Below are 23,116 nucleotides of genomic sequence, written 5' to 3'. Positions count from 1 at the left end.
AAGCCTGGTGGGAGGCATTTTAACCAAGTGATAAAAGTTACTAACTGACATATTCCAAAATGTACGCCTCCTATGTGATACATTGGAAAGAGTGTAGCACCATTTATGTGGTATTTCTGGAGTAAATGCATAACTGAATCAAACTGTGAAGACATATCAGGGGAAATAGATTGAAGAGTTATCAACAAGATAAATAGTCTGCCTTCCCCAAAATATTAGTACAAAGAAGGGCTGGAAAATCCAGATTAATGTGACTCAAGAAACAGAAAAACTAAATGTACTGTGTGATCCTGCCATGAACCATGGATCAAAGAGGAATTTATAAAAAGATTATTATTGAGATAACTGGTGGAATTTGAATCTAGTCTTTTGATCAGATACAACCATAATAGCCATGATTAATTTCCTAATGTTGATCACTAATCTGGTGGTGGGAAATGGATGACCTTGCAGCCAAGAGTAATGGTAAAAGCATACTGTGACTTACTATAAGATGATTCAAGAGAAAAACTTTTAAATATAAGAATAGGACAAGTGGTATGTAAAGAGAATAAAACAAATGTGCCATAATAATTGGTGAATCTGAGTGAAGAATATATAGAAGTACTTTGCATTATTATTGCCACTTCTCAGTAAATGTGAATTGCTCCATAATGAAAGGTTTTAAAAGGCATCAAGGTTTCCCATAAAAGTATGCCATGTTTATGCTTCTAGAGAGTCCCTATAAAATTCTGACTTGTGAACATTCCCTTCAAAGAGTCAGGAGTGCTGATTTGCATTTACTTTTCTATAAATATGAGGGAATATTCAGTCATATTCCCTCTTTCTTCTAAAAGAGCTTTAAATTCAAATAGCAAAGTTAAAGATCGTGAATCAAGTGAGACAGGGTTTTCCTATTAACCTGAATATGAGAAAACCAAAAAAAAAAGCAAAAAACAATAGCTTTTGCTACATTAACAATGTATGTTGTTCAACACCTAAAATATTATTCTCATTCATTTCATGATCATTTATTCATTCATTCCAGAAATGTTTATCAAGTTTAAACAAAATACTAATTGGTAGAGTAATAGAAAAAAACTACAAATCATTAATAGACACTTCTTTGAAACTGAAATGAAAATATATGTACTACATTAGAAATGTTAGGCTTATTCACTGTGGTTAAGATAGATAAATATGCTTGTGGGCAAGAACTGCATAAACAGAGAAAAATTTCATTTAAAAGGATGAAGAATGTCATACATAATTTCACAAGAAATAATTGTAATTCAGCTTTTCTTTTATTTTCATGTTGCTTAATTTTATATACATTACACATACCAGATACATATTCCTATAATACAAAAATCTATACAAAAATCCCAATAATTTAATATCTAAAAAAGGGAGAGGGACATACGGCATTTGATTCTAGTACTATTCTGTTTAAATACTTTTTAAATTCAGATTTCAAGAAGACAACAAATTGAAAATCATTAATTTTTCAGAAAGCTTATTCACATAAAAGTTCATCATTCAAGTATATTTTTATTGAAACAATATACCATTTGACTGGCTGCAAAGTCAAAATGATTAAGACATAATATTGAGCAAAGACAGAAACTTCTGCTTAGCTCATCAGTTAGAATCAGTTTCTAATGTAAGAATGCAAAGCATGACAATGACTTGACCTTACACACTTAAATGCCAAATTGTTCGGCTGATAATGTATAGCAAGCACACCCTATATAGTTTGTAGACTCTCATTAAAAATATAATACTAAAAATAATAATTGGAAATTTTACATTTCCTAATTTTGTTTTCATTCAGTTTGAAAAACAGTACATCTTCTTTGTGCTTGGCAACTGGACATCATACCTGAAGACATAATTTAAACATCCTATGGACAAAATATATACAAAAAGTTCTAAAAGATCTTGATATTGTTTAATTTGGTTAAAATCTTGGTTCTACAGTTATCAACCACAGCAAATATAAAGAACATAAAATAATATTCCCCGACATTATTAACATGTTCTTAAAAAGTTAATAACTGATGAAGCACAGAAATACTACGTGATTTGCCTAAGATGAAGAAAGGAGTTAGGGCAGATTACCAAAAAAGCATTATTTTCTAACTTAAGCATTAGTACTAGACCCTAGGTTCTACCATCTCACTAATTAGTTGAGTACAACAGACACAGAAACCAGATGCATTAGTTAGAAAGGTTTAACTTAAACTCCTGTTATTAATAACTTTAACATTAAGAATCAACATGTTCATTATACATTATTAGGAATTTATAAAAAGAAACATGTCATTTTCTGAATTATTAGGCATGTAATGAGTTGTTTAAATTTGACACAATTGATTATAAAAGCAAAACTGATAATACAACTTTAAACAAATTCAGCAAAAGATGTGTATTAGCATGATTTAAAAAAAATATTAATTATAGAATCTACAAAACTTGGAAGACAGTACTGCAGTGACAAACCTATCAAGATAAATATATGAAAGCATCTTCTAGTGGATCTTTTGCTTTCTACGAAAACGTTCTAACAGAGCACTCATAATGTTTCCTGGTATTCTTTGGTGCTTATCAATCAAAGCTTGAACAGCATTCTTTGTCTATTAAGAAAACAAAAGAAAAGCCAATATTCTTTTAGTCTTCAAATTAGATCATTTATTTTTGTAAAGATTGTTATATAGTACTACTTTCAAGAAGTCTTCCCTAATTTAGCATCCATCTCTCCTTAGAATTAATGGCCTCTTTCATAGTCCACCACAGCATTTTCTTACACTTAACTATGATTGCAATAGTTATTATCTCATGGCTATTTTTGACACCAGATTGTAAGACCCCTAAGATACACTTCAGTATTTTAATGATATTGAGGACAGTGCCCTGTTTACAATAAACATCCACAAGAGGAGGGGGGAAAAAAGGCAAAAACATAGGAAATTTTCTAGTAGACAAATGCAAATTTCACTGCTTTTTAGTAACTAATAAGTTGGTACATTTTTTTTCTTTCATCACTGTACTCATGAAACAAGTATATCAAGCAATGCAACAGGAAAAAGTGAGGGCAGTTATTAAAGAGTTCACATATTTTAGTTCATTGTCTCAATTTTCAGATGGAAGTTTTAATTAAGTCATAGCAATGAAGTCAATTAGGATACATCAAGAAATCACCTAAAGCTATTTCCAATTAAATTCATGATAAATTTCAATCATTTTTATATTTAAATCAGCTTGTGTTATGTTTAAAGTATTTACACAGCACATATTTGTACATTCATGCACACTTAGTTTCAGATGATAACCTTTTAGAAAGTCTTCTTTTTACAAATCCTGAACCTTCATCTCTTTTTAAGTGAAATTAATAACCACTCATAGAAAGGTTGAAAACCTTTTTAAAAGGTTGAAAACCTTAAGATAATTGGCACAATGACTATCACCACATAGATTGTGCTCTATGCTGTAAATATCTTAAAATTTTATTATTAATTCAGGAAATATGAGATGCTTTGAAACTGTAATAGTGATACAGTCGCTACAAAAAAAGCTCATAATTTGGTAAACATAATCAAGTACAAGCTAATTAACATATGTAAGCTAATGTGAGAGAAGATCTGGAAATTCAGACTTGAAAGACCACCTGGGGGCAGTATGACCAACACATTTGTTCTGAGTCTCCAAGGACGAATATTTCAAGAACAGTGAAGGACAAAGCACAACAAAAAAGCCTGCAGGAAAACAACTATTGAAGGAATGGCAAGTTGGTCAGAGATAACTGAGCTTCAACTATGTTTTCAAAGGCTTTTCTAATCCAAACTTATAGTAGTGGGCATATCCGTGTTTCCATGTCTCAGTTACTGCAAATATGCTACATAAACACCACAGAGTATATAATTTTTTTTGTGCTGATGGTTTCATGTTCTTTAGATAGATGCGCAAAAATAGAAGTGCTGGGTCATATGGTATTTCTATTCTTGGTTTTTTAAGATTGCTTAAAAAAAAACTTATTTATGCATACAGAATTGGGGTACAGGCCAGAGGTGCAGGGGCACTGAGAGGATTCACCAGAGACAGAGTGGGGTGCAGAACAGGCAGATCTACTGAAATACACTGTGAGGGGCTAAGGGGTAAAACAAAAAAGGTTTGCCATGCCATGTGGATCACCTCCCTATCTGGGGATAGTGCAGCTAGCTTCATAATGCTATGCTTTAAGCTACTGCACCACCAGGGAGGGCCTTGTAAGACTGCTTTCTAAAATGGCTACATTAATTTACATTTCCCTCTCTCTAGAACTTACTATTGGAAATGCCATTTTAACATGTGCCATTTTCCAAGGCATGAAAGAGTATCTCATTTAGGTTTTGACCTGCATCTCCCTTATTAGAAGCAACGAGGAGCATTTTTCCTTATGTTTATCCTCGTGACCTTCTGGATCTCCTCGTTAGTGAAATGTCTGTTCAGACATCCTGACCATTAATTACATGGACTTTATTTTTTTGTTAAATTGAATACATTTATTTTATGTATCTTGAATATTAACCCTTTTTTGGATGGGTAATACGTAAATATTTTCTCCCATTCAGTACAGTATCTTTTCAATAGACATGTATTTTTTTTTCCTGTATAAAAGCTTTTTAATTTGAGGTAATTCTTTTTGCTTTTGTATCCCTTGCTATTGGGGTTGAATCTCCAAAAACATCTTTATCACTATGTCATGAAATATATCAGTGTTTTCTTCTGTATATTTTCTTTGCAAGTTTCATATCTAAGTCTTTAATCCATTTTGAATTTATTTCTGTTCATGGCGTTAGAAAATGATCCAACTTCATTCTTTCACATATGACTGTACAGATTTTCCAACACCATTTGTTGAAGAAACTCTCTTTTCTTTATTGTATGACTCTAGCTTACATAACAGATTAAGTATTGATACATGCGTGGATTCACTTCTGAGTTTTCAGTTCAGTTCTACTGATCCATGTTTCTTTTTACTCCAAAATCATATTACTTTAACTACTGCTACTTTATAGTAGTTATCATGTAACGTGACACCTACATTTCTCTTCTTTATTCTCAGTATTGTTTTAGCTATTCAAGGCCTTTTATGGTCCTGTATAAATTGTAATTTTTTGTTATATTTCTCTGAAGAATAACACTGGCATTCTAATGGGATTGCATTAAATGTATTTATAGCTTTTAGTAGGATAGATGTTTTGACTATAATTCTTCCAATCTATGAATATGGACTATAGCTCTAACTCTTTAAATCATGCTTTACCTGTATCCTTTAATAGTTTTAAAGTTTTCATTGTATGAGTCTTTTACCTCCTTGGCTAAATTAATTCTTAGGTATTTGATTTTTATTACTGCAAGAGTCAACAGAAACATTTTCCTAATTTCTTTTTGTTGTTGTTCATTATTTGCCCACAAAAATGCAACAAATGGGGCCCTCCCTGGTAGCGCAGCAGGTTAAAGCACAGCACTAAGAAACTAAAGCCACTTCCGCATGAGTTCGATTCCCGCCTGCCCCGGAGGCGACCACATGGCGAGGCAGACCTCTCCTGACCGGCCCGCTGTTCCCTCAGCAGTGTACTTCGTAGATCTGCCTGTTCTGCTTCCCGCTCTGTCTCTGGTGAATCCTCTCACCCTCCGCATCTCTGGCCTGTACTCCAGTTCTGTAAATAAATAAGTCTTTAAAAAAAAAATGCAACAAATGTGTGTATGTTGATTTGGTAACCTGTCACTTTACTATATTCATTTATTGTTTCCAGTAGCTTTTTGGTGGAGTCTTTAGGATTTTCTACGCAAGACATCACATAGTCGGATCATTACGCTATAGTCTCTAAGGTAGTATCTAAAGTAGTCAAACTCACTAAGACAGAAAGTAAAAGGGTGGCTACAGGAGTTCGGGAGAGGCAGAAATGCAGAGTTAGTACAGGAATTTCACTTATATGTGGAATCTAAAAAGGCAGAATTAATGGAAATAGAACAGAATAGTGTTTGCCAGACACTGGGCAGTGGTAGAAATGGGAGATGTTGGTAAAGGGCACAATCTCCCAGTTACAATGCAGTTCTGAGGCTATATTGTACAGTATAGTGATAATAGTTAGCAACACCTCATTCATTACATGTTTGAAAGTGCTAAGAAAGAAGACCTTAAATACTGTCATCACGCACAAAGAAAATAGAGTAATTATGTGAGGGATGGAAGTATTAACAAATTTATTGTGGTGATCATTCTGTAATACACGTCTATCAATCTTTCCACTGTACATCTTAAATTTATACAATCTTATGTCACTCATATTTCAATAAAACTGGAAAACACTGAATCTTCCACATTCTATTCTTGTTCCATAGAGGAACCAGAGTAATGTGTTAATGGGGAAAAAAAGAAAGAAAGAAATAGAGAGTTGGGTTTTCAGTGGGTTGATTTAATTTTGAAAGATGAAAAAGGCCAAGGAAGAATCAAGGATGAATGAAAAGGGCTGGGTGAGAGGTAAGAAACCAAGTAACCAAAGAAAGAAGTCAGCAGATTGAGGTTTTTAAAAAATAGGAATGATCAACATACCATTTTTAAGGTTTTATTTTGGTGGTATTAAACAATGTACATTGCTGTGTAATAGATCTCTTAACTTTTTCATTTTTTCGAAACTGAATTTCTCAACCCACTGGACACCAACTCCCTATTATTCCTTTGTTTTTCCTCCCATAACCTAACATGAACCACTTCCAAAGTCTGTACTAACTGAAAAGCAATTGGTTGGCAAATTCCTTAATTTGATTTTTAAGGCCTTAAAAATGTAGCTCCTATTTAATTCTCAGTCTCATCTCAATCAAACTCCACAAACTAAGCCAACGACACGACACATGTTTACTACACAGTTGTAAGTACTACTCACAGAAAAACAGGGAGAATTTTGGTCAGATGAGACTAGTAAATGGTCTTTGAGATAAAGTTATATGGATCTTGTTGGCAAAGTGTTTCTAGAAATTTTATTGAATTCCTGGGCTTTGCAGAATTCTTACAGGAGAACTTATTAGGCAGTACTTCCCAACCTTACTAGGCTAACCATTTTAGACTGTTCAACACTGTTGTTATATGCAAACTACTTTCCTGTCACTTTTTCATTATCCATACTCTTCCCTCACGCCTGAAATCCACATGCCCAAGCCATGCCCATTTTTGAAGACCCACTACAAAATGATCACATTCTAGGAAACTTTTCCTAGCATTTTTCTTCACAAAGCCACCTCTTTTCAAGCTTCTACTGCTTTCAAATTCACTTTCACTTATTCTAGTGAATAAGTGAAGACACTCACCTGCTTCCAAAGCAACCCTCTGGCTTTCAAGAAACAAAATCAATTACAGGCCATCAAAGTTTAAACCCTTTCTACATTTCTAGCCTCATCTATACTAAATTATCTACTCCTTGAAGATTTTACACTATTTCATGTCACCATTTCATTATATATTTTCTCTACCTCATTATTCTTTGTTCAGCTAATCCCTTCTTGTTTTTCAAAACTCAAGTATCACTTACCTCCAGCAAACACCTAGATATAACATTTTTTTAATTTTTTTAAAGATTTATTTATTTATTCATACAGAACTGGGGTATAGGCCAGAGATGCGGAGGGTGAGAGGATTCACCAGGGACAGAGTGGGGAGCAGAACAGGCAGATCGACGAAGTACACTGCTGAGGAGAGCAGTGGGCGGGTCAGGAGAGGTCTGCCATGCCATGTGGATCTCCTCCGGGACAGGCGGGATCGAACTCATGAGGAAGTGGCTTTAGCTTCTTAGTGCAGTGCTTTAACCCGCTGCACCACCAGGGAGGACCCCTAGATATAATTTATATGCCTTTCTTTTGTGCTTCCATCATACCTCAAGTTAGCAGTTCTCAACCAGGGGGCACTGCTGTCACTATTATGATGGATTAGGGGTGGGGATGGGACTATGGTTGGTATCTAGGTGAACAGAAGCCACAGATGCTGGTAAGCACCCTAAAATGCAAAGGTCAGCCCCTATAAAAAAATGTGAGTGTGCCCAGGTTGAGAAACTCTTGTAAGCACACTAGTGTGGTAACACTTACCACCTTATAACACTGATGTGGACTATAAGTCTCTAAGATTAAGCAGCCACCATCCTCCATGAAGAATTTCCATCTGCCATACACTGTTCTAAACAACAAAAAGAGCAACCTCATGTAACCTTCAAGAAAATGCTCTCCTGCTTTACAGAATAGAAGAGTGAGATGAGGAGTACCCTAGATACACAGCAAACACAAAGTTCAGCTAGAAACAGTCTAACTCCATAACTGACCATTCCATTTTTGTCCCAAGATATTTCTATCAGGCAAAAACAACTTCCTTTTTTTCTTGGAGGTAAAAGTTTTCTTCTCCTGAATATCACTTAACTAAGTTCTTTAATCATCAGTGCCTAAGAAGGGGTTTCTCAATACTACTGATACTTTAGAATGAATAGTTCTTTGTTGAGGTGTTCAGGGACTCGCCCTGTACAATACAGACTATTTTCCAGCATCCCTACCCTTAACCCACTGGATGCCAGCAGCACCACCAGATACCAGCCCATCTCCAGATATTACCAAATGTCCCGGAGACAGCTCACTACTAATTCAGAACATGCTTGCAGAATAAATGAATGAATAAAATTTTAATAACTACAGGTAAAAATCTGTCCTAAGAAAAGGAAGAAAGAATAATTACCTTTTCAGCTAATTCTTCTGCTGTTATCTTTGGATCATACGGAATAGGATCACCTAAATAGGTACGTAATTTTACTGGAAAACCTCCATACATTGGAGCAAATGGATAGCGGAATTTTTCATAAAGCCACCTAAATAACCCTGTATTAAAATAAACAAAATCATTTTAACTGGTTAATAAATATTCTTAATGCATAACTGTAAACTTTGAACTAATTATGTAAGACAAAGAAGATGTCAAAGGTTATCACCTCTTGGCAAATAACAAAATTTTATTTTTTAAAGATGAGCTTTTTATCAATGGTAAACAATATACAAAACTATTGCAAGATGTTAATAATAGGAGAAACTGGATATGGTAAGGAGGTACCTACATGCTTTCTGCTCAATTAGTTCATAAATTTAGAAATGCTTAAAAAAGTCTTTAAAAATGTGCTTTATAAATATGAGAAATACATGTGACATATTAATTTCCATGTTGCAAAGCAAAATGTAAAGACTACAACCAAAACTACACTAAAAAACCTAAAAATTCACAAATATGTGATTGACTGAAAGAAAAAAGGCGGAAGCATAAAATAAGCTAACATAAAAATGAAACTACAATGTACCAATAAATTAGGTAAAGACTATGAACATTATTATAAATTAGGGAAAACAAAAAGCAAAAAATTTTTAATGCTGATGACCAAGGAGAAAATCTGTCAGGATTAAAAACTGGCAGTAAGTATACAATAAAAAGATAAACTACGAATAAGTTTTTTAAAAAAAGGAATTCAAAGAACTAGGTTTAAAAAAATAAGCCTAAGTTTTAAAAAAAAATGGAATGCAAACAAGACAATCAGTACACGCTATAAACTACACTTAAACTTTAAAACACTTTCTATAATGAAACACAGAATATAACACAAAGCCCAAAGTGATACTCAAAAAAAAAAAAATGGGTACTAATTTTTGACACTAAAGTCAGAAAAGTCAAAAGGGGATTTTAAAGCAAGATTTGGAATAATTTCAAATTACTCTAAATGTGAGTTAAATTCTAAAGGATGATCTCAGAAAACATTATACAATATAATTCTAAACCAGAAGTTAAATGTCATATCAATCTACCTTTCCACTTTAAATTTGAAAAAAAAAAAAGGAAAAAAGCATGACTTATCATAGTGGAATATTAGCAATACACCAACATTAGACAAAAAGAGTAGAAGTTTAAAGCGCTTCAGTTGGGGATTTACATTATAGGTGAGAATATTAATGATATAATGCTAGGGATATAAAACAATCAGTAATACATAAACCATAGGGTACAAAAACAAGTAATGAAAATTCCACAGAAAAAGAAAACAACAGAGACATGGCAAGAAGAAAAGCATGTCTAAATGTTATCACTTCTATAACAACACTCAAAGCTTATTTTGTCTAACAATAAATTAAAGGTAGACAAAAAGTACTGTTCAGTGTAATATAGCAAGATTCAAAATACTAAAACTAAAAAGTAAAAAAGTAACAAATCAAAGCAAGTATAATATCCATTGGCTGTTAATCTCAATTCTTTATCCACTCTGTTACCATTTTTTACGCTGTAATTTCTCCCCGTGTAAGAATGCATAAATTTGTTCTAACCTTCAACAACACAGTTTAACACAGTAAATTTGACAATTCACACTGCATTTTATAAAGTCTATTACAGAAAAAAGTCTATTCGGTACACATATGAAACTCTTAAAAAAGAGTTCAACTAAGAACTGCCATTACTTAGAACAACTAAGTAACTAACAACTAAGAACTGCCATTACTTAGAACAAGTTATCATTCAGACTTTAAACATCAATATGCAAAATCTGCTATCTAAAGTAATACTCAAAAGGACTCCTTACAGGGTCTCAAATTCCAAATATTTAAAATATTACATTATAACTAGAAAAGCCATATGAATCAGAACTTACTTGTTCCTCCAAGTGATCTAAAGCCTTCTCGAATGTTTTGTGTAAACATAGGAATAATGGGCTAAAGAGAGAATTTGAATTAAAAAGTAAATAAATTAGTCCATTCAATAGCTTCATGAGTCATTAACATAAACTTCGAGGGTCTGTTTATAAAAACAACTTATCTTTAAAATAAAGTACAAGTGTGATTTATCACATTAAATTTGTGATCACGTGTAAAAATATAACTGGAAACACTACCCTCTAGTGGTTTATATACATATTTTATTTACCATCTTTCATATCATGCCACATAAATCCTTAAGCACAAAATAAATTTACAGTAATCATTAATTTCATTAAATAGGAAAATTAAATAGGTTTCAGTGGGCTATGGAATAGGGTTTCAGAAGAAAAGGTTATAAGACAGTTGATCGCTCTACAAGGAAATTTACACACATGTAAAAGACAGGTTTGGGAAGATGGAATTTAGGTTTGGTAAGATGGACTTTAAAGAAACACCATTTTTTATGAGTTTGCTATATCTAATAATGTTCAACATCAATGAAACAAGACACACTGCAAAAAGTGAAAGTATATAATATATAATTATGTGTGTCATTAATTTTATCTGGTATTTATTTTTATTTTTCTATGAATATCAATGATAAAGTACACTTCTTAAAAATAGAAACCCTAGTTAAATATCATTTAAAAACAGATTGCAGCAAATAAGGAGATTATGCCACTGTGAAACTTAAGTAGATTAAAAAAGAAAAACAATAAAATACTTTAAAGTGTAAACAAAATATAGTGAATTAAATGTTGTTTTCATACAATATTATATTATAAAAAACCCATAGGAAGGTATCACTTAGAGTCTATCATGAGAATTCCCCAATACAGAATTACCTGCCTTAATGAACAGGGTTTGGATATTTAAATAAGCTGACATTTAAAAAGCCATTTCTATTCAGCTTTGAAAAACAGTAAAATATATGAAGAAACTATAGGAATAGCTTTCTTCATAAAACTTACTACCTTATTTACTATTACATACACATACATGTGATCAATTATTTATTTACCTCTCCTGTATCAAAAGGAAGAAATTCAATAGCAGGAACACTTTGTTCACTGCTCTACCCTCTGGAACCTAAAACAGTGCCTGGAATACACTGAGTGGCAAAAGAGAGTGTAACAGATGAATTAAAGAAGGAGTAAATAAACAGAACAGAGAAATAATGCATTTAATGAACTAATCTGTATTCTCTGAATACAAAGGAAATAGGCAGCAGCAATCTTAAAATCAATTAGGAAAGAGATTTCAAGTAAGTAAGCAGTCAGATGAGGAATTTAACAAAGTTGACATATAAGACAAAATACATTGACTCTATTGTAAAAAAAAATGAGTTTATGATCCAGGAGCAGAAGGTTTCTACCTTTCAGCGCACATACCCCCACACATTCCATTTTGCCTCTCTATTTATGCCACAAATATCTACTGATGGGAATGAGACTTGAACCCTGTTTTGAAGTATGTATTTCATAAACTTCATGAAGACTTTTAAGATTACACATCATTCTTTAAAAACTAGAATCTAGAACATAGGAAAGGAGAAAGCTTACCCTAGTAGGTTCCATTTTCCAGGCTACGCTATGGGCATATGGTTTCTAAGTTTGCATTCAAGCTTCCAGTCTTAAAGCTACAAGCATGGCCTTGTGATAACATGATACTATAGAATAATTATATATTCCTTTACTTGTACATACTTCATATACAAGCTAGCATTAAGTTGTTTACATGTACACGAGTCTCTCTGTATGTGTGTGCATAGATATGTGCAAGAGACAGAGTTTATTTTGTTAAAACTGCTCTTAAGGAAATAAGTTACTTTAACATGGTTTTGGAGTCTTTACCACTAAAAAAGAATGAGAATATTGGACAATATACTTACCATGTTTAAAGTTCAGTTTCTTCACAGATAAAATGACAATTATTCTAAGTTTTTTTTAAGATTAAGATGTTATATATAAACAGTTTTAATGAAATAATTTTCTTTTTTTACTTCTGGTAGAGTAAGTGGGCTATTCCCCCCCCAACTTATTAGTTATGAAGTTATGTAAAAATTCTTATCAAAATTATAATTCTCAAGAATTCACAAAATGAGTGATTTATCTTATATAAATTTATAGTATCCATACCTTTCAGATGAATCTTAAAGATTTTCTATCAGTATTTCACAAACTTGCATTGATAGCCTAGTCTTTTTTTCCTGTTACCACATCAAAATCTAAACGTTAGTTCTGCAACAGTATAAAATTTTTCCTCAAGGTTCATGGTAATACTGTAAGGCCTACACAGGGATTGTGCTATTTACAACTGTATCCGTAAGAGATTGGAATTTCTCTCATGTCTCTGGAAGGCCCTCTAATCTCTAGGTCAGCGGACTCACTGTGAGATGCAGTCAGGGATGGCAAACGCCCCGGCCGCCTGCAGCTCTGAACTGTATGCTCTGCTCTGCTTCTGCCTGGCTTTATCACCTGGTCCCTCCATCCCTTCATCTCTCTGTGCCTGAGTTTCCTCATCTGTAACATTGGAATAATTACATATGTCACCTACTTAGCTATACAGGAGCACCAACAAAAGTCTTTAAAAACACTACAAAAGACTGGAGTTGTACAATATTCATTAAATTTATTCTGTGTTATAAATCAGCAATGTTAAAACTTTTTGCTTGTTTTTAAACTTGTAAAAGGCTGTTCTTTCAAGTTCTGAGCAGAAAAATCTTAATTATCTAAATCATCTAAATTGATTATTTAAGAATTCTTTCATGAAAAGAGAAAAAAAGTTACTTTCTTTATATAATTTCTCTCCTAGGTAATCTTCCAGACAATGTTCATTAAAACTGTAAACTTAAAGATAAGGGATTACAATCTTATGATCAATTTGAGATTTCAAATATACTTTTGTCACTTTTATCTTAAAATTTAGGAGAAATAATTCTTTCAAAATATAATTCTAAAAACTAACTTACTTTGATAAGGCTTTTATCATTGTTTTAATGTACATTAAACTGATTATCCTTAATTTACAATGTACAAATATCCTTTTATATTCTATATTATTCAGAGTCTAAGGTTTTGTTTTCTACACCAGTGCTAAAGACATTTTATAAAATAACGTCTGCTATAAGAGTATTCTAGGTCACTAACATTATTAACATAAATTAAATTCAAACGGCTCTTTTCCAGTAGCACTTAACATGTACTATAAAAATTTACCCAATTCAACAAATATAAGTATCTTAGTAAATAACAAGTCATTATTCTAGGGACTCAGCACAATTACAGGCCTTGTCTTTGCGAAATTTATAACATACTAGAGGACAGCCATGTTCAAATGGTCATGTTGTCTATTAACACTTGGGCAAGTATACTGACCCTTACACTAGTATCAATTATTAAAGCATTATAGCAACAACGTACATTATTAGAGCAATAATGTATAGGAATAATGTATACATATGTACAAGAGAGAGTAAAACTTAGTGGATTTTATTTTATTGGAACTCTGCAGCTAGAAAACTAAAGAGAAAATTTCCATTTTTCTCCAAATACTGATCTTGGGTTGTAATAAATCATCAATAATCTTTTCCTTTTTTAATTAACAATCTATATCTGCAAGATGAACAGGCAGGCTAAAGGGTGAAAACTGGTTCTTTAAGTGGCAGCAGTGGGCATACAAAAAATGGAAATGTTAAATTACTGGCAGCAGCCTCTAATTAATTGGTGTGGGAAAAGAACACCACTTGTCAAAGACACTATGGATTCTTTTTATGACCAACAATCTAAAATGAAAATAAACAGAAAACAAAGAAGAAACACTCCATAAATAATAAATGTTTCATAGGATCAAGTATAATACAGAGACCAAAAGTGGAAATACTTTCCCAAAGCAAAAGAACAAATGGCATTCACATTCTCCAATCTACTAAGTATAATTACAGTGAATCCCAGAGAAACATTTAATTTTATTGACAAATACATTGTAAAAAATCTTTTTAAAAGTTCTACGTTAAAAAAAAAAAAGTTCTACATTAACACTAATATCTATTTCTCCTTTTTATTCATACTGTTAGCTGATCACATTTGCTGATAAAAAAATTATAGAAGTCATATATTATTTGAGTCTTATTGTAACTGGTCATAGAAAAAAGAACTTTAATGGAACCAAGCAACAACCATCATTGAAACACACCAATCAACTGTATCAAAATATCAAAATACATAGAATTGGACTAATTATACTTATGGAAAAAGCATAACTAAAGAAATATAAAGAATTTTACAAATCAAAAAAGGCAAGATTTTCAAAAGTAAAAATAAAATTTTGTTGACTATTTACCAAACTTATTTAAGGTTGATTTTTTTTTTTTTAAGATGACTTCCCATGACCAAGGAAATTTCTGTACTTTATAAAGTGTTAGATATATTGGACTTTAAAAATAATGCATTAAAAGCATCTAAATTCTTATTTACTTTGACTTACTATTTAAGTATCTATTTTCAAATTAACCTAACTTTAATAATTAGGTTTACACAACTCACCACTTTAGCATCAATTGCAACCTGAGCGAAGCCTTTACGATTACCCCATATGATGTTGTAGGTTTCATCACTAAGTAGGGCTTCTCGAACTCCACCTGGTGAAATAGCTAACAAGTGACCACTTCTCAGAATTTCAACACATTTTTCTCTTGGTCCATGTAGAGCACAAAATACATCAAGTAACAAACTAAACCCTGTAGGAAACATCAGCATGAAGATATATCTTAAGTACCTCTAGTCCAATTCTTCAAGAGCAGTAATTTTTACAATCTACATGATTTGCAATATATACTTAAACCAGTACATTTTTACTTCTTATAAATTAAAAAGAACTTTTAAAATTAATATAGGATTAATACTGCTGGTGAAGCAATAGGTATATCTTATTGATCATCCACTACTTTGGCTACTTTATATGTTCAAAATCTTAACTGAAACTTATACAATCCCATTTCAGAGATGAGGAAAGCTAACTCAAAGAGTAAGCAGCTTGCTCAAAGTCACATATCTAGCAAGTGGCAGTACAGAGAGTCCTGTCCAGGTATGTCTAGTGCACAGCTCTTTCTACCGCACCTCATAGCCAAAGACTGTTTACAACATTTATTAAAGCAATCAGAAATCATCTCTCATCAGTAATCACAAATCTAACCTTACATTAATCCTATAAGAGAATGTGCATCTAACTATACTTAGGCCTACCAAAATTAGCAAGCCAAAGTCAAATTGACTGAAATTAAAAAGTCAGAGGATGCTTTTTAAAAATCACTAGTAGCAAAATCATTGAGTTTTAATACGAGTGCTTAATTTAGGAACAGCTAGTTCTAAATCTTGATATTATAGTTTTCAAATAACAACGATCTATGGATAAAAGAAACAATCTTATCTGTATTAAATATTTTACCCAGCCCTAAACATAAAACTGCAAGGGCTAATGTTCAGACGTCTTTTTTCTTGAGAGTGGGAAATATGAGGATAGGTAATGAAAACTGGGCAGATTAAACTGCTCATAGAGCTAGGGGTCTGAAGCAAGATCATAAATGTTATATACATTAAAAGCTCACTGATTTAACTTAAATGCATTCTCATAATAAATGAACGACAGGGTAGACTTTATAAATTACAAAGAAGGAAAAACCTTAAAAACCAAATGCTAATTAAAACTATTCACATTCTGTTATTGACTTTTTTAAAACAGGAAGAAGCCTAACATTAAATAAGGAAAAAAACACTTAAGTGTTTTAATATCAATTAAAATTATTCCTCATAAAACATGGTAAAATTAAATGCTATCATTAAACTATATTTTTAAAAAAAAGAACAAAATAAATTTTGTTTTGAAAATATGCAAATTAAAATGAAGTAAAATAAATCAAAATGATAACTGTTGTTTTCCAAATTTAATATAAAGTGAATTTACTTTCTAAAGAAAAACCCTTTATAGCCAGTTAGTTTATACACAAAGTCCAAATGACTTTTTGATGACACAAAAATACACATAGCATTAATCATGTCTATAAAAGACACTGGGATTATTTAATTCACTGTTTGTTGTTTGTTTGGTTAATGGGTGGGTTTTGCTTTAATTATTCCAGAGCAACACTGGCTTGTTTCTGGAGACTGGTGAGAGGAAAATAAGATTTGATCTCAATGATACTATTTTACAATTTTTTCTAACATTTTTTAAAAACTCTATTGTGTTTAAATCATTTGCTATATCTTATTGAAAAGGTAGAAAGCCTTCATGAAAAGAGTGAAAAGACTATAGTGGCTCAATCTTAAGAGTTTTAAGTTCACCAATCAAGTCAAGTATAAGGGACAAAATTAAATCTTTAGGGTTGGATTTTGAGGCAATGCTATATTATGTAAGACAATAAACCCTAGTTAATTTTTTTTATTTTTTTGCTTATTTGTAGTGTAGTATCCTGCCACTACAAGGATAGTAATCAAACTCTAATTACAGTAAAATTAACCCCCAAATATAAACAACATATGAAAAAATATCATCGTGCAAAGTCAGTCACCTTCTGTAACAAAAATTCTTTGGGAAAAGTTACATTTTTAAAAACTGAAAGTTAAGGATTTAAATTGGAAATATAAATGCTGTTAATAAAAGGACCTCTCTGAAGGCACAAGGAGTTAAAACACAATACTAGGAAGCTATCCAAAACCATGGCAGCATAAGCTTCACCCCTCGCCAGGGAACCCACATAGTGCAGACCTCTCCTGTCTGCCCTCTGATCCCCTCATAGTGTATTTCAGTAGATCTGCCTGTTCTGGCACCCACTCTGTCTCTGGTGAATCCTCCCAAAGCCCCACCCCCACCCCCCACCTGTGGCCTACATCCCAGTTCTTGTATAAATAAATCTTTAAAAAAAAATTAACAAGCATTTATTATGACATTTTTGCCATACTATTTTACATTTAGATTTACTACCTAAACAGAATAATTAAGTATTCCCAAATTGGAGTTCCAAGTATGTTATCATTAAAAAAGACAAATGCCTTTTCCATATGATATTATAGAGGGCTCAAAAATATAAATGATCACATAATTTGTAAGATATTTTATAATTCTATCAATGATTAATGTTTACCTGGAATTTTAAAAACAAAGTGATCAGCTACTACTCGGCAAGTTCTGCCCTTGTGGATAAAAATTTTAGCCATGAAGTAGTAAAAATCTATAGGAATAGCTCCATGATAAAAAATTATAAGTGCTGGCCCTTCTTCTGGTATTTTTTCCATCCCATGAACTTCATAACCTGTTAGAAAGACAAAGTTCACATATTTAAATATATTTATTATTTAATTCATATTAAAAAGTAGTCACTAATACAAAAATTAAAAAAGAAAATTTTTTTCTTATAGAACTATGGGCTAACATTGAATGTAGAATCCCTCCTAGGAAGCCGGAAATGTATAAGAGTTCACACACTCATTCACAAGCTTCTCTCCATGTTTCTTGTGGGTACTTAGAAGAAAAATTAGCAGCAGGGCAAATGAGGTCCTCTGAGAACCTCTGCTAATGGTACAAAGAACAAACCCCACTGACTTCCTGTAAGTTTTTCTTGTACTGTAAAATCTGACACTGGGAGATGAAAAACATCTACCCCCTTCGAAGAAAAGGGCATATGCCAAAAGCAACTGATGTTTACAGGAACAGAGCTCCACTCCCCAAGCCCATCCCCTGCATGTCCCCACCATCCCTATACAAAAGCCCACTATGTTAAAGCAAAGTAGAAGCCAACACATTTGCACAGAGGTAGGAGGTAAACCCAGGGCCCTGAAATGACATAAACCATGTTCACATTAAGAGGAAGGGCAGAAAACTTGCCCACAACTCCCAAGACCCTACCTAAATATACCAAAGTCTGTCTGTCACCAGAAAGAGAAATCGAACATTGAGAAAATTTCACTCCCAAGCCTCAGAAATACAGAACTATTTAAAATTTTAGCTAAATCAAAAAAATCAAGGAGGATTGCCCTCACCACCCTCTTCCCCACCATAAGTATCATATGGAGTACAAAGGCAATCTTTCCCTAGGATAAGAGCAGGATCATGAAGAAAAATCCTTTCTAAGGCACAGCTATACAAGACTAAGATTAGAGCAGTAAACAAAGAAAACCTACTACCACTCCGAGACCTGGTACAAGTAGGATTTAAGTCTGTACTGAACGGAAGGTAAATTGTAAAACCCAAACCCACTTCAATTACTAAATTAAATTAATTAACCCTTACCACACTCACTAGTGCTCTCAGAAAAGGACCAATTTTCAATTGTAGCAACTATGTACTTCAGTCTCTATTCTATTACAATGTCCTGAATTCAACTGAAAGCTAGAAACACTATAGAACATATAAAACACCTACCAAAACCAATGCTCAAAATGTTTAATCAAACAATGTTTAATCAAAAGAAACAGATTCAAACGCTTACATTCTCAAACAGTAACTAAAAATAACTGTTTAGTATGTTCAAGGATTTAGGTGAAAAAGTGGACACATGCATAATCAGATAGAAATTTCAGCAAATGGAAGAAAAATAATTGTATTATATGTGTTTCATATAACATTTGGAATAATAATATTTAAGCATTTGAATAGAAACAATAATTTTATTGTCTTTTATAGTAAAATCATGTAGGAACAGAAAGACAGTATTAGAACTTGGACTATTTGGGGTTGTTAATCAAGGTTATCAAGAATCACATTATGTCTGACCCATCAAGCACATTTTATTGAATCTGCTAGTTTCTATGAAACATTCAGGACCCTTCCATGTAAGCTTGATAGAGAGCAAGTCTATGGAATTCAAGATTCTACTGGTTATAGCAGGTTGTGAGGTTTAAGGAAATGAACAGGTAAAAAGGAGTAGACGAAAGGGGGAGGGTAGAAGACATGAATTGAACCATCCCCAACACAATCTAAAATAAAATTTAACAGTCAAAAGACATCTCTCCTGTAGTATGATTAGAATTCATGTCAGTTCTTACCTCTCCTTCCTGCCACAATGTAAACCCTACTTCAAGTGGCTGTAAACAAGAGCAAGAGTTTAAGAGGAACAAATGACAGAATGAAAGGGTAGTGGACATAGAAAAGGAGATGATCTCTCTAGGTTTACTACTAACTTAATCCCAGCTCAAGGCTGGCTTCCAGGCCACCTCTCCTATCAGTTAGATTTACATGTCTACTGTCTTTTCACTGTAATATTTCACTGCTGGTGGATTGTGGGGAATAGCTCCACCTATGTTTCAGCAGAAAATACCCCAGGTATTTTACCAAAGGACCAAGAACAGACAATATGAGCAGATATAATGAATATAATGTGTCATGTCTCTAGCTGTAAAAGCCACTTTCCCTTCCCATCTCATCACTCTGTCATGCCATCATAGATGAAGGCCTCAACTTGCGCTGGTAAAAAAGAAAAAAGCAAGTGTTCAGAGACCAAGAACAGAATTAGTTTAAAAAATAAAAGTAAAAAGAAAGAAATTTTAAGTACCTATACCAATAGTAGATAAAGAAAATGTCTAAGGCCAGACTGCTCAACAATGTCTCAAGAGGGTCTGCTACTAACATGTTAAAAGATGAAAGTTTAGGATATGGAAATTTGAAACTATCAATCTGTTTATTTCCTTAAGTTTACCCCTTTTTGATTCACTAACAAGCAAGCATTCAAACAATAAAGGATTCTGTCAAATACTAAAATGGTATATTCATTCATAAAGTAGGCTCTAATATTAAACTGATTAAGTTAACAGGTTAAATTAAGTATGATGACTGTAATTCCAGTGTTGAAGGAATAAACCGCTTGGTAATATTTTAAATGGACTCAAGAGAATGCTCATAAAATTTAATTTTCTGATATTTCAAGATTTTGTTTTTACATACTTTCAACATTTCTTTCCAATTTTCTAACTCTAGTTCAAGTAATTTAATTTACATTGATACTATAATCACTGAAGTGACTACCAAAAGGATCAACTGTTTCATCACTTAAATTTTCTGTGCAATAAAAAAATACTTCTTTGAGGGATTCCTTATATGTATCACACACTAACCAACTGCACAATGGAGCACGCTTTTCTTTGAGGGACTCTAATATAGAGAACATTTCTGAGGTGCTTTCTTGCTTTTCAGAACATTTAAAAAAATTAAGAAATAATAATAAACTTTTAGCAAAATAAGTACAGAAGAAACATATATCATCTCAATAAAGTCATAACAAGTTATAACAATATCATAAACTATAAATCTATAATCAATTATCATATTCAATGGTAAAAACTGAATGTTTTGCATTTTTTCCTGTAAGATCAGAAACAAAACAAGGTTGTCCACTTTCACCACTTTTATCTAATTTAATACTAAAGTTCTTAGCCAGAACAATTAAATAATAACAATAAATCAAAGGAATTCAGGTTAGAAAAGAAGTAAATTTTCACTAAAATAGATGACATGATATATACAGAAAAATTTAAAGACTGAACATAAATACAGTAAGGTAAAGCTACAAACTTAATACAGAGGAATATACTGCATTTCTACTGCAAATAACAAGAAAGAAGAAAAAGCAATTAAGGAAACAATACTATTTAAAAACACATCAAAAAGATTTAAATACTGAAGAAATATTTAACAAAGGAGATAATTTAATGAGAATTATAAGACATTACTGAAAATATATATAACAAGACATAAAGAGATGGAAAGATATCCCATATTCATGGATGGGGAGAATAATTAAAATGAAAATGACCATCCCACCAAAAGCAATATAGAGATTAAAAGTAATCCTATCAATATCCCAATGGTATTCCAAGGAAATAGAATTTAAAAAAAATAAAAATTTATATTATAGGAATGACAAAAGACCCGAAGTAAATAAAGCAATTTTTTTTTTGGGGGGGGGAACTGGAGATACCTATGTTACCAAATTTTAAACTACAATAACACTCAAAAGAGTGTGATATTAGAATAAAAACAGACACATAGGTCAGTGAAAGAGAATCAAGGCCAAAAAAATGATCCACACTTACTTCTACACCTAATTTATGGCAAAAAAGCTATAACCATACAATGGAGAAAATAGTCATTTCAACAAATGGTGCTAGCAAAACTGGATGAACATGTGTAAAAGAATAAAATTGGGTAACTCTCTAACTTCACACAAAAAACAAATCCAAATGGATTAAAGACCTGAACAAAAGACCTGAATCAGAAGAAAACATAGGTGGTACATTCTGTGACATCAACAATAGACTTTTGGGAACTCAACCCCAAAAGCAAGGGAAACGACAACAAAAATAAGTGAGACTATATCAAGTTAAAAAAAAATGTTTGTTTTGTACAATGGAAAGAGCAAAAAGACACCCTACAGATTGGGGGAAAATATTTGCACTCGGCACAACTAATAGGGACTTACATCAAAGATCTACAAAGAGCTTACACAATTCAACAAAAACAAAACAAACATTCCAGTCAAGAAATGGGCAAAAGAGCTTAAAAGACTCTTTTTCAAAGAGGAACTGCAAATGACCAACAGATATATGAAAAGATGCTAAACATCATTTAAAATCAGAAATGCAAATCAAAACCACAATGCAATACTACCTTATACCAGTAAGAATAGTTCACTTAAAACAAAATAATGCCAGGGAAGATATGGAGAAAAGGGAATACTTTTACATTGCTGGTGAGACTGTAAACTGGTACAACCACTATGGAAAGCCATGTGGAAGGCATTCAAGCTACTAAAAATGGAGCTACTGTTCAACCTAGCAATTTCACCCCTAGGAATCTATCCAAGACATCAAAAAAATTAATTTGAAAGGAAACCTGCATTCCTATGTGTGCACTTTTTGCAGCACTTTTTAGTGAAGAGCTAAAATATGGAAACAACTTAAATGCCCCCAATCAGATGATTGGATCCAGATGTGGTATACTATTCAGCTTAGAAAAGATAAACTCATGGGAAGTAGAAGATTATGCTCAGTGAAATAAGCCAAAGGAAAAAGAAAACTATTGGATGGCTTCACTTACAGAAGAAATTTTTGCCAGTCTTAGAGTAAAAAATATTTTAATGTGATTTCAATTTATCCTTTCCTAACTAGTGGGCTAACTACTGGTCATTGTAATGTTTTTTGATTCATTCTTTTCTAAGATAGGTTGTAAATACCTTATGGTGACCTTCGCTCATCATTTGATATGTCATCTATTGATAGTTACCTTTTTTGAACAACTTTGTCTTTTTTAAGATCTCCCCTACTTGGACACCATCGAAGATTTTCTTATGTCTTTACCTGCTGATGTGGAATATCACTTTTTAAAAAAGATTTTATTTTTGTGT

The 23,116-nt window shown here is 32.5% G+C and overlaps 1 protein-coding gene across 4 annotated transcripts in view; it reads right to left on the bottom strand.

Annotated features, from left to right (window-relative positions):
* Positions 1-1,282: 1,282 nt before the first annotated feature.
* TMEM68 (transmembrane protein 68) overlaps positions 1,283-23,116 on the bottom strand; it is a 33,660-nt gene continuing 11,826 nt past the window's right edge. For 3 of the 4 annotated variants that reach the window (XM_012722802.1, XM_012722803.1, XM_012722805.1), the window contains 5 exons: positions 17,864-18,031; positions 15,270-15,463; positions 10,680-10,740; positions 8,735-8,874; positions 1,283-2,615 (listed from right to left, as the gene is read on the bottom strand). In XM_012722802.1, coding sequence (XP_012578256.1) covers positions 2,511-2,615; positions 8,735-8,874; positions 10,680-10,740; positions 15,270-15,463; positions 17,864-18,031 — 668 coding nt within the window. In that variant the 3' untranslated portion in view covers positions 1,283-2,510. Of the gene's footprint in view, positions 2,616-8,734; positions 8,875-10,679; positions 10,741-11,404; positions 13,248-15,269; positions 15,464-17,863; positions 18,032-23,116 lie in introns of those variants that run through there. The other variant, XM_012722804.1, reaches the window with a different exon arrangement.

This window comes from Condylura cristata, unplaced genomic scaffold (genome assembly GCF_000260355.1).
Source record: "Condylura cristata isolate star-nosed mole 26May11 unplaced genomic scaffold, ConCri1.0 scaffold00009, whole genome shotgun sequence".
Taxonomy (NCBI): domain Eukaryota; kingdom Metazoa; phylum Chordata; class Mammalia; order Eulipotyphla; family Talpidae; genus Condylura; species Condylura cristata.
The sequence above is the reverse complement of the archived record's forward strand: the minus strand, read 5'-3'. Positions and strand labels throughout refer to the sequence as shown.